This window comes from Podarcis vaucheri, assembly GCF_965113315.1.
Source record: "Podarcis vaucheri genome assembly, chromosome: 16".
NCBI classification, from domain to species: Eukaryota; Metazoa; Chordata; class Lepidosauria; order Squamata; family Lacertidae; genus Podarcis; species Podarcis vaucheri.
Window position 1 is genome coordinate 41,298,284 of NC_138754.1, and position 13,321 is coordinate 41,311,604.

The following is a 13,321-nucleotide window of genomic DNA, read 5'->3' on the forward strand; positions in this document are numbered from 1 at the left end:
CAACAAATCCCTAATTCTGCTGGGCTGGTCAGGCTGCAACCACTGGCTACATTTGCCTAATCGCATACAGTGGTACCTCCAGTTGCGAATGGGATCCGTTCTGGAGGTCCGGCTGGATCCCGAGGTTTTTGCAACCTGAGGATCACTGTTATACACATGTGTGTGGCGGTAGACGCGGGTGTAGCCAAGGGGTGCAAGGGGCAGCTGCCCCATCAAGTAAATGAATAAAAATACTTAACTAACTGACCAGTTGTATCACGGTTCTGCTCCCCCAACATAAAGCCTCCCCCCACCTAAAATATATCCTGGCTATGCCCATGCACCCTAGTGAGCCATCTCTGCTTCGCACAAGCAGCAAAAAGGGCAGGATCAGGCCCCAGCTGACAAGACTCAGCTCCAGTGAAACCCTGGTGAGTTTGCAGCCCTAAACATCCTTTATCCAGAAAGGGGAAAGTGCCAACTCTCGTGTGACTCTCACAAGACTTGAAGGGGGCAGGCAAAAGCAAGTGCTGCAAGAGTCGCTAGGAAGTCCATTTCCTTCTAGACACAATTTTGGGGGTTGTGGGGCGATCCTGCCTCTTTTCCTACTTTTTATGTCATGCCCCTATGGCAGCCATTTTATGAGTGGGACCTACGGCACTTTCTCAGCATTTCCAAATGTGCCCACAGGCCCCCCAAAACTCGCAACTCAGGGTCAGATATGGTTGCGTCTTGTTGGAGAGCAAGGGGTTCAGCAGAGGAGGATGTAATGGCTGTGGGGAACAGGATGTGGGACTTGAGCAGGTCTTTGGTTTGATCTTGTTGGGGCTCCACTGAAGTTCTTGTGCGTGACTTCCTGTTGCCCCCCCCCCTTTTAAATTTCAGGTGCAACTCTGAGGTGAAATATGGCTCTGAGAGGCATTACAGGGATGATGTTTTCTACTGCCCAATGCCCACTGTCACCACTTACAGTGAGACCGTCATCGCTGCCCCCAACTGCACATGGCGAAACTACAAGTCCCAACTCATCTTTGAGCCGCGCCAGAAACCCCTGAGGTTCCAGAGTACAACAATCATCTTCCCCAAACATGCCAAGAACATATACCGGACCACACTCAACTATAGCCTTGGTTCTGCCAAAAGGTGGTTCGCCTCAAGTGTGCAGCTAGAGCTTTGTGAGGAGAACAGTCCCTGCATTGTCTACACAGAAAATGTTTAATGCAGTGTTTTGTTTACTGAAGAACGCTTGACTACAACATCAATGTAAGGCATAGGCCTACGCCGGAGGAGAAGCCTTTTAAGACTTAATGGCCTTTGGCTGAGGGCATCCATTAAATGGCTCCAGGATCATTCATTTTTCACACACAGGCTTGGATATGCCAAGTAGCTTCCCTGCTCCTAGAAGCAGCTGAGGGAGATATTCTCATGTGCTGAAGCAGCTAGAAGCTGGTTTTGGGTCCCCTCAGCCTCGGATCGAACCTCTTTAATTAGCACTTGAATGCATTTTCAGTAGTGAGGGCCTTCCGTTACTTGGTCGCCATTTAGAAAGCTTACTATAGGGTAGTGTGTGGGCCCTCTGTAGCATGTAGGATGTGGCCAAATATATCCTTAGAGAAAGTGATTGTGTCACAGAAGATCATCTCCAGTTTGGCAAAGACTTGGCTTTGCAAAGACATCAGGTAGATCAGGGCAGGCAGTTCTTAGTCATATCAAACATTAATTTTGTCCTGGGATCTTAAGTGGAAGTCCCAGCACAATAGATAGGGGTGGAAAGGCAAAGGGCACCATTTTTGCCAATGAGCAGGAGTTGCCAAATCCCTGCTGCACAGGGGCCATTCGTGGAAAGCAGGCGTTTACAGTTCCTTGGCAACCAGCTGCCTTTATAAAGGAAGCCAGCGAGAAGATTCCTTGGGCACCTGCCTCCTTGTGTGGATATAACAGATGGAAAATAGCTGGACGTATAGTTGAATGTGTGGGGAAAGAGTTAACGTGGACTCATTCCTTCAGGAGGCTGCATTTTTTTACTTTTTGCTAAAGATCTGGAAGATAATAGCTTTTTAAAAGACAGTGTTTGGGACCAAAGGCCTTTTTTTACTTTCTGGAATAAAGGACTGTAAAACTCAGGCCAAGATTTCCCGGAAGGGAAGCTTAGCTCTTTAGGGGTATGAGGAGGGGAAATGACATTTCTTCAGATTTGCAGATTCACAAACCTAGTAAACCTGAAGTAAATTGATGAAACAGGAAGTGACTGTATGGACAACAGAATGAAGGGAAGGGACTTGAAAGTATTGGCTTAGTTGTGGAAGCAGTTGTTAAGTTAACGACAGTTGTGCATACAATGCACAGCTGTCTTGATTGTCATTATACATACTGCTTTTAAGAGCTGTCCTTTCGAATGGGGAAAGATGTATGGTTAAAGAAATTGTGCATCTTAATGTGCAACAATTATTACATATCCATTATGCTGCTTAGACATATTTGTTCTTTTGAATGGAGGAAAGAGTTCATTTAAGTCAACTGCACATGTACCTTGCGACTATTATGCAGGTTTTTTTAAAGTGTTCAGAATATATGATGCCGGTCTTATTGAAGGCAGAAAAGTTCATGAAAATAAATTGTGGGTGGGTGGGTATCATAGAGCTCCTACACATGAATGGATTCTTACTGGCTCATCACAAACATCTTACTGTTCTTTCTGCAATGCTGGCTTGTTTTTCCTGACTTCAAGACTAAAATGCAAGTGAGACCCAGGCCTTAGTTTTGTTTATTGCAACAGCTATTGCCTCAAAATGTTACCATGGTGAGTGATGGCAAACGTCGTTTGAACTTTTTTAAATTTATAAGCCATGTTGTGTGGCATAATCAACCTCCATCACATCCCTTTAAAAAGTGTATGTTGGGAGAAGCTCTTTATTGGAAAATGGCAGCCTTTAAATTCTTGGATTCAGATTAAAGATGTACATTAAGGGTACATCATGTATGCACGCATCCCACATTTGAGAACAGAGAACTGTTACAGGTAAACAGTTAGCCAAAAGGTTATTTACTACAGATGCTGAATGCAGATGACTATTTATCAGTATGCCTTGGGGTGCTTGTGGGTGGGGAATCGCAGGTGCTGTTTGACTTGCATCTTGCTTGCGGGCTTCCCAGAAGCACTGTGGGAAATTGTGGCAGAAAGTTTGAGGGCTTGTCCGCGCCAAGTGGTGCATGTTGCGAAGTGGTTCCAGAACGGCTGTATCATTGCAAAGTGAAGGAAGGCGCTCTTCCACACGGCTAGTTTCCCAACTGGTCATCAAGTGGGTAAATGGTTGTCTGTGCTCATCCTGCCAAGCGGCGACAAGACTTCAAACCTCACTTTTGTAAATTTATCCTACATCAGAAATGTGGAGAGGGGAAAAGAGAGGAATAGTAATTCTTCTAATCACTTGGAAGGACACCGTAGTCTGAACTCTCCACCCATCCAGCCCCCATCCATAACTTAACATCTGCACATGCCGTTCCACTAAAGCAGAATTACTATTGACTTTAGCCAGGCAAGACCCATGATATCCAGAGTATAATGGGTGATAGAAAGTTTATATGTTGCCAGATTCCGAAGAATTGCAAATATAAGATGAAGCTTTTTATACAACTGAAGACCTGAATGCTTGAGGTAGGACTTTAGAATTGCTTTATCTATGCTATGTTGTGTGGGGTTATTATTAATTTTGCATTCAGAGCACGTTTTGTACATTAAGTGAACTATTTGCCCCATTAAAAAGGGGGATGCTATTTTTTTAAGTGACAGAACTTTATATATTTATCCCCCCACCCTGAGATTGCCTGCTATTCAGTCTGAGTAAATTAAGCACAGCTTCTAAAATCTTGAGTGCCTTACTTCTGTAGTGCCCAAACCTTTCTTGAATATTGTATTGAAATGCTTTAATTCTAAAACTTTTATATTTCACAACTCTATACACAAATGGAAGATAGAAACCTTTACCCAAACTGGTTGCATTCCACAAAAAAATGGTGTGTGTGTGGTGGCAATTAATAGATGAAGCTCTCCTATGTCACAACTGCACCGTGAGAGTCAGGGCTCCTGCCCAAATCCTGGGAACTGCACTTTCTTAAAGGCCTAACGACTGCGCCCTTAACAAACTACAGTTCCCAGGAATCTTTGGGGAAGCCATGAGTGCTTTACATTTGTGGTGTGGAGTGGCCTCAATCAGACCACTGGTTTGTTTAGTCTGGTGCTGTCTGAGATGGGTAGCAGTGATGTGCTTTTGTCTTGGGGCTGAGAGATTCCTCCACAGCCTTCTAACTGGGAAACTTGGGATTGAATTTGAGAACTTGTGCATGCATGGTGTTACTCTTCCCACCAAGCTATCATCATGTAAGCAGTTAGATCCAAATGTGTGCTCACACCTTGCACTAAAGCATGTGAGAAAAGCAAAAGCTTTGCACACAAGCGAAAACATAAGAATGGGACTAACATGTATGTGAATTGCCAAGCCAATGAAGAAGACATTGTGTAGCATTTAGACACAACCAAATTTACACACACAAGACAGTGACAGGGAAAGAGAATTTATTGGTGTTAAATGAAGACTAAAAGTGCATGGTTCCATGCAGGCACATTAAAAGCACAGGATGTGGGTATTCAATGTAAAGGTGAATTTCCCGAGAATCCCAGCTTTCATTGTTTAAGAAATCAAGAAGTTACTAGCATCTAGTTGTAGAATGACACCCACACCAGACATTTAAATTATAATTATCTCTCTTCACCGGTAATGGTTTCCCCCCAAAGAATCCAAGGAACTGTAGCTTGTTAAGAGTGCCGTAACACTTTGGGAGAAGACATGTCACTTCAAGCAGTGTAGGAGAGCTTTAAATGTAGGGCGTGAATATGACCAGAGTTCAGGCCACTTTAAATAATCCATTGGTTTGGCTGTGGTTGACTTTTTATCACCCAAATTAACACACGGGCAAGCTGAAGAGAGCAAGTTTTTCAAGTTCATGAGTCTGATAGCACATGCAGCTCAGGTCTAGCAACAGATAGCCTCAGAAAGTCCTCCACATTCTTGGTTTTGTTTACTCTCACGAGGCAGAACAGCCTTTTTCCAGGCATGCTCAAGCCCCACACCCTTCTCCAGGTGGTTTAAATTACAGCGCACACAAATATACACAAATAAAAGGCCCAAAACACTGTAGCATTTAAGATGTTTCACAAAAGGACACAATTCCCAACACATTTTCACATTGCCACACCCTTTATGGCTGTGCTAGCAGGCCACTTAGGTGAGGGGCCGGATACAAGCCTCTTTCAGGCAGCTGTTTCTCTTCAGAAAAGCAGGTGCAGGCATCCTGTATTCTCAAATCCTATAATTCTTTCCCTCAGGTGGTATTTTTTTAAATTGCAAGTAGTTCCATAGGGGGAAAGAGTAGGATTTATTCCTTTTTAAATGAATGGGAATTTCTCCACCGAGTTAGATTGGGTGGTTTTAAAAAAATCCATGTGGTGTTCTCAGTTGAAACAAGACATTGCCCAAACTACATGCAAGCCTTGGCATCGTGTTTAATATTAAGCATTGAGTAAATTAATGGATTTGTTTTTAATCCATGTTTTTAAACCATGGTTTGCACTAAGCATAGACTCCAAACCCTTACTTCCAGATGTTCAGGCAAACAGTGGTTGGTGTGGTTTCCTTCTTTCCACACCTACCCTCCAAACCCCAGATGCTATCTTAAACAACAGCCTCGTAGGGTGGACTGATGTTCCCAAACGATGGCTTTCAGAGGAATGTGAAAGCCATAGCTTGCTTCAAATTGTGTTTTGGTACCTAGACTGCGAGTTGTCTGTTCCTAAGTCATGGCAAAACCATGCTCTGGCTGTGCAAATCATAATTTGGCATTACATCTAAATCATCTAATAGTTTGGGACACTTTTTTCCTTCCCCATTCACAAAAGCCATTACGTCTGTGGAAAACTGAAAGTAAAATTCCAAAGCTTAAAGAAGGCAGTGGATGCTGATTTGATGGTCAGAGGGGAAGTTAGAAGGTAGCTAATGGCTCTGTTGACATAGATATGTAATTATTTTTGTAGCTCTGCTCTTTCTAAGTGCTTACAAAAGTATTTCTGCCGTTTTATATTTTGTGATAAGGTTTTGCAGTGCCTTTTTATTTTTATATCTATATAAATATGGTATTTCCCCACATCCTTTAGTCAATAATGTCTTTCTATTCGACTAATAGAAAATAATTTAAGAATTTTAAATATTGCTAAAAACCTTATATATCTTAATAAAATGATGGAATGCTTTTGTGTGTGTTGTGATTTATGAGCATAAACCTGTAGACAATATCTTGCATTAGGTTTCAGCTAATAGTAGTAGTAATTTATTATTATTGTCAAAGACCAGTTCAAGAAGCACAACTGAGACTGCTTTCACAAGAATGAAATACAGTGGACGCTCAGGTTGCAAATGAGATCGATGTGGGAGGCACGTTTGCAACCCGCAGTGCCACGTCTGCACATGTGCGGCTTGCGATTCCGCGCTTTTGCGCATGCACAAAGCACGATTTTGTGCTTCTGTGCATGCACGACTGCCGAAACCCGTTACAGTACTTCTGGATTTCAGCAGGTCCATAACCCAAAAAAATGCAACCTGAAGCGTCTGTAACCTGAGGTATGACTGTAGACATTTTAAACAATATACAATAACAGCTTATAGATTAAAATTAAAATAGTTGCATGAACACAAAAAGACCTAAGGTTAAACTAACATGCAGATTGCCCCCAGGACGCCCAGGAGGCTGGCTAGGGCAGTTTTCCTAGTGATCTACTTGTTCAGGGGGTGTTCTATGCCTACAAATCTGTGCGCAGAATCTGGCGACCATCCGGGTCATTTTTGCCTAAGAAGAGAAAATTTAGTTTAGGCTTGTCCAAAACATAGCTGTCAACTTTTCCCTTTTCTTGCGAGGAATCCTATTCGGAATAAGGGAATTTTCCTTAAAAAAGGGGGGAAATGTTGACAGCTATAGTCCGGAAGGTCAGCAAGCCCCACCAGATGGGGGTTGAGAGGAAAGGCCCTTCTTGCATTTCTGGATACGAGGAAATGGAGGTCTGCTTCCGGGACAGCAACATTTCTCTCGTGTTCTGCAATTATGTAATCGGGACCTCAGGCAGTCCTGTTGTCTCTCTATGTCCATCATTATTTGCCTGACCACGGATCTTGCTTGATCCAATCCCAAATTTAGGATGCCTTGAGGAGCAAGGCCCAATTTCTGCAGAGAGTTCAGGACCGCTATCTGCCAGCCAGACTGGAACCGATCACACAGAATCAGTGGAGCTACACCTTGGAGCAATTTCAGTGTCAACCACTTATAGACTGATGTTAAGCTAATATGAACCTTGACTCTCATCATCCCCATTTCTAATCTATGCATTTGAAACGCATCTGGGGACTTGTAAAAGGGCTCTGAGAAATCTAGATTGGATTCTCTCGAGGGGAGTGAAAGAAGAGGATGGTGGGCCCAACAAGGAGGTCAAAGGCCTGGAAACGATGCCTTATGAGGAACGGCTAAGGGAGCTGGGCATGTTTAGCCTGGAGAAGAGGAGGTTAAGGGGTGATATGATAGCCATGTTCAAATATATAAAAGGATGTCACATAGAGGAGGGAGAAAGGTTGTTTTCTGCTGCTCCGGAGAAGCGGACACGGAGCAATGGATCCAAACTACAAGAAAGAAGATTCCACCTAAACATTCGGAAGAACTTCCTGACAGTAAGAGCTGTTCGACAGTGGAATTTGCTGCCAAGGAGTGTGGTGGAGTCTCCTACTTTGGAGGTCTTTAAGCAGAGGCTTGACAACCATATGTCAGGAGTGCTCTGATGGTGTTTCCTGCTTGGCAGGGGGTTGGACTCGATGGCCCTTGTGGTCTCTTCCAACTCTATGATTCTATTCTATGATTCTAAGGACCCATAAAGGAGCTGTGCCAACGTTTTGGCCTTGTATAATTTTAGGGCCGCGGGGACAAACCCCCCCCCCCATGAGTTCTAAAGAATTTGAGTTAGCAGATCTTTCCCCATAGGTTTCAGCTATCCCCCCCCCCCCGTTGGCCTAACTTCTTTATCTTTTTAAAAAATTATATATCAAATTTATCTGTACCACCTTTCAGCTGAGGACAGTTCACAAGAAAAGGTGCACCAAAATGCCTTGTTGGTGTCATCTGTCTCAAGAGACAATGGAGTGCACCTCCAGAGGTGTAGTCAAACTGCTGGAAAATCAAAGTGGCTGCAGAGACCGGTAACTCGTAACTAATGCAATAAGATGCAGTAAAATATAGAATCTATTTTTGATAGCAGTGACCTGAAAGTCAGAAATATAAAACATACTGTTTTCCCTAGCATGGAGGTGAAATTAAAGGAAAAGCTTTACCATTTTGTTCATCAGACTTCTGTTGAAACACGTTGTTGTTTAGTCGTTTAGTCGTGTCAAACACACATGCTGCCAACCAAATACTGGCAAGCATAGCACATTTCCAGTCATCTTTATTACAATCAGTAGACTTGAGCTTAATAGATATTGCCTTAAAACAGAGACTAACAATATCTAAGATTTTTGCAAATAAATAGATAGCAAATTGTGCTATCTAGTAGTTGTGAATTCTTTGTAAGACACTTTGAGGATAAAGTTGCTCACCTCCAAAACTGATATTGATGCAGAATCTCTAGGTGTCCGATGCGCCACGTGAGTGTTGAGGAATCAGTTTCACCAACCTGGTGACGTGAACAAGGTGCTTGTGGCATTGCCCCTGACACCTGTCCTCTCAACTCTTTGCACCTCTTGGCTGATTGAAACTAACTGGTGGTGCTGATTTTCAACGGGTGGGTCTAGGGGGCAGCTAATGCGTCATTGCGCACGAGGGTGGTGCCTACCACTTTGAAGGGAGTGTTGATGTGATCACTTCTGAAAAAGCCTGCCCTGGATCCAATGGTCCACAACTTCCACAGGATCATGAATGCTCTCTTGAGAGGGCACTTGCATTTCAACAAGGGGCAGAGGAACCAGGGACCAAATTGCAAACATGCGCTGGATTATGGAGAAAGCTAGAGAGTTCCAGAAAGACATCTACTTCTGCTTCATTGACTATGCAAAAGCCTTTGACTGTGTCGACCGCAGCAAACTATGGCAAGTTCTTAAAGAAATGGGAGTGCCTGATCACCTCATCTGTCTCCTGAGAAATCTCTATGTGGGACAAGAAGCTACAGTTAGAACTGGATATGGAACAACTGCTTGGTTCAAAATTGGGAAAGGAGTATGACAAGGCTGTATATTGTCTCCCTGCTTATTTAACTTATATGCAGAATTCATCATGCGAAAGGTTCATTTCTGTAATGGAAAAGAATAAAATAGTGCTATAATAACATAAGGTTATGGTAAAGGGACCCCTGACAGTTAAGTCCAGTCGCGGATGACTCTGGGGTTGCGGCGCTCATCTCGCTTTACTGGCCAAGGGAGCCAACCTTTGTCCGCAGACAGTTTTTCCGGGTCATGTGACCAGCATGACTAAACCGCTTCTGGCGAAACCAGAGCAGCGCACAGAAACACTGTTTACCTTCCCGCCGGAGCGGTACCTATTTATCTACTTGCACTTTGATGTGCTTTTGAAATGCTAGGTTGGCAGGAACTGGGACTGAGCAACGGGAGCTCACCCCGTCGCGGGGATTCGAACCGCCGACCTTCTGATCGGCAAGCCCTAGGCTCAGTGGTTCAGACCACAGCACCACCCACATCATAACATACACAGACACAATAACAGATCACTTAGATAGCAATAATTTAAACAACAGTGTTCAAAGCACTGCATTTAACTTAAAAGGTTAATACTCTCTTTCTCTTAGTTTTGATTTTCAAGTGCTAACAACAATGTTCCACAACCTCTCTGTTGCCATTCTAAGAGAATGAGGGAGGTGTTCATGGTTCCTGTACCTGTACCTGTTTTCTAGAAAAATAGCACTAGGTAAAACAATAAAGGAAAATACAAAATTTATACAGTCATACCTCGGGTTACAGACGCTTCGGGTTATGCACCGCACCGAACTCGGAAGTACCAGAACTGGTTAATTCTGGGTTTCAGCGCTTGCGCATGCGGAGAAGCGCTAAATTTGTGCATGTGCAGAAGACCAAATCGCAACCCGTGCGTGCGCACACGTGGTGCTGTGGGTTGCGAAAGTGCTTCCCGCACGGATCATGTACGCAACCCGAGCGTCCACTGCATGGATAAACAACCAATATTCAAAAATAGCACAACAGTTGAGAACCCTTCAAAACCTACAATGCTGACCAACCTATGGACCACTCTCTGCCCTAAAGCTTGTCTGCAGAATGAGGCTATGGCCAGGTTGCAAGAAGCTGTAAGAGAGATTGAGCCAGGTGGGTCTCTTGGGAGAGCAGCCTGCAACTTTGATGCAGAGACATAACCCTTACAGTATCAACAGTCCTCTGGCAAGATGGGTAGGGTGGCTATTAATCCAACTTTACAAATGATAGCCCTCTGTTTTCAGGGCCAATCCCATGTTTGGTCCAAGTCTGGTTTAAAGAGAAAGAACCATTAAGAAGAGAGAGCAGAAGAGGGCTTGAAGTTGCTTCTCACCAGAAGAAGTCACATGGTCACAGCCTTCCCTGCTAAGATGAGATTACTATATTTATGTATGTTTAAATTACAGTAATCATTATTTAAATTGTACATGCACATATAAAATATATTAAAAAATAAAAAAATTATCCAGTAACACCTTAGAGACCAACTAAGTTTGTTCTTGGTATAAGCTTTTGTGTGCTTACACACTTCTTCAGATACCTGAAGTATACCAGATACCAGGTACCGTATCCCATTTCCTCCCTAGGGATGAGAAGAAACCAGCAGTGCCTCCTATTCGCCAAGAGGTCGCTGTAGAGGCGGCCAAGAAGGAGGCAGATCCAGCCTCCAAGGAGTACAACAGCAGCAGTGGTACGTTCCTTGAAGGCTGGATCTGCCGTCCCTATGGATCCTGCCACCTGAGGTGGTCTCCTCACACTGCCTCATGGGTGGGCCAGCTCTGGTTGCCAGTGGTCAAATGGATATTTGGGTGTATGGCCAATGGATTTAATCTCACTTTCCCCATGGCCTGCTTGCACTCACTGAAAACAACAGGGCTTATGAGAACACTGTGATCTCTTAGCCCACCATGCAGCGTACCTCTTGCACACTTTTGAACTTCTTTCTCAAAGAGCAACCCTGCACTCCACCCCCACGATGCCACATGTCCAAACTGCTTTTAAAACAGAGGAGTGTTTCCAAAGCCGGGGGGGGGGGGCTGTTAGAAGAAAGCCAGAAGTTTGAAAACCTACTGGGCTTGTCCCTGAACTCAGCAAACTGCATTTACATTGAGGATTTCAGAAACATTATTCTCCTCTGGGAATTTTTGAACAGTGAAACAATCCAATTATTCAAAAAGCAGCAAGGCTGACAAATACCCCCATTTATCATTTTTAAAATAAATAATAAGCCAACCACAGAAATAATAATACAAAAGAGCAGTGAGTTAGCCAGAGACATAATGCTGAAATCTGCCCATTCCCCCCCTCACTACGCCCCACTTAATAAACAGGCATCTGACCAATTTCTTGTATTTGGATCCAGGGGCATTGGGTTACAGGAAATATAAACCCCTGGTACCTTGCAGGAGGCCTGAGAGCATTCCCCCCCCCCTTCTTTTTTCAGGGACACTGGTTAGGAAAATGCAGCAAAGTTAACAAGAATTTGCCTCTAGCAAATTCATAGTCAAAGTTCAGAGCAAGTTCTCACCTAGTGATGTGGTTTGCCAGTTTCAGGACTGGGTTTGTGCAAATATTTAGCAAAAAGAATATTAGAATATTTTACTTCAAGCTTTGCTGAAATGGCATGGTTAGGAATAGATGATGAGGAAGAGTTTATGTTCCTGGCAAAAATAGAACATATTTTATGCTGTACATAAACCAGAATAGTTACTCGGGCACAACATCCAGCAAAGTTGATAAGGCCTCGGAGGCTCTGATTGACTAGAAAACACTTGCCTTGAACAAAGACCTCAAGAGCAGGCTTGTTGTTTTGTTTTGTTTTTTTAAAAGTATGGAGGGGCCCTTAATGGAACTGGGTGTGGGATGTGAAACTTATAGCAGTCAAGTGCAGTGGTACCTCAGGTTAAGAACTTAATTTGTTCTGGAGGTCCGTTTTTAACCTCAAACTGTTCTTAACCTGAAGCACCACTTTAGCTAATGGGGCCTCCTGCTGCCGCTGGGCAGCCGAAGCATAATTTCTGTTCTCATCCTGAAGCAAAGTTCTTAACCTGAAGCACTATTTCTGGGGTAGTGGAGTCTGTAACCCGAGGTACCTCTGTACAACATTCCTACAGTGGACATGTTAGGGGATGTTTTGTCCCACTCAGGAGAAGACTTCCTGTTTCCTCCTGAGCTGGGACAGACTCGAAGAGGATGCGGTCTGTTGTACTAGCATGGAGGAGCCCACGGCCTCCATGTTCAGATCAGTAATACTAAAAGGAAAGGGAGTTCATGATGGCTGGGAGTTTGTTAAGAGGGAGATAGTAAAAGCACAACTTCAGGCAATACCAATGAGACGGAAACATGGAAGGTGCCTAAAGAAGCCAGGGTGGCTATCTAAAGAACTTTTAACTGAGTTAAGATTAAAAAAGGATGTGTACAAAAAATGGAAAAGGGGGGAAACCACCAAAGAGGAATTCAAACAAATAGCCAGCACATGTAGACACAAAGTCAGAAAAGCTAAAGCACAGAATGTACTCAGGCTTGCTAGAGAGGTTAAAAGCAACAAAAAAGGCTTTTATGGGTATGTCCGTAGCAAAAGGAAGAACAAAGAAACAGTGGGGTTTACCACAGTAAAACATGAGCATCAGCTTCTTAGCTTTAGAGTAAGAAAACCAACCATATAAGCATTGCCATTCCTCAGCCGAGTTGTATCCAAGGCATTGCAATGAGCGGTACAGCATAGCTAAAAGGATATTTGGGAAGAGAGTAAAGCCAATGAGCTGTCTGAACAGAAAGCACAAAGTCTATCAGGAACCTGTCATGGAGGAAGTGTAGGATTGGGTTGCCAGCATCGAGTTCTGTCCAGCACTGCCTCACCAACTTGCCGCTGTCTCTGGTGCAAGGCAGGGAGAAGCTGCCCTTGCATTTAGGTAACTGTGTGTTAACTGGCTTTAAAGGGCTTTTACAAATACTTGGGGTACGGTGGCCTTTTCTTACACCCCACATTAGAAAAGAAGTGTGCTCTTCTGGTGGCACTGAGGAGGCCATGATTGTTA

The 13,321-nt window shown here is 43.7% G+C and overlaps 1 protein-coding gene across 1 annotated transcript in view; it reads left to right on the forward strand.

The window, feature by feature from the left end:
* Window positions 1-6,282, forward strand: part of RFLNA (refilin A) — a 37,057-nt gene extending 30,775 nt beyond the window's left edge. The window contains exon 4 of the mRNA XM_082203845.1: window positions 865-6,282. Within this exon, the coding sequence (XP_082059971.1) occupies window positions 865-1,198 (334 nt within the window). The 3' untranslated portion in view covers window positions 1,199-6,282. The remainder of the gene's footprint in view (window positions 1-864) is intronic.
* The last annotated feature ends 7,039 nt before the right edge of the window (window positions 6,283-13,321 follow it).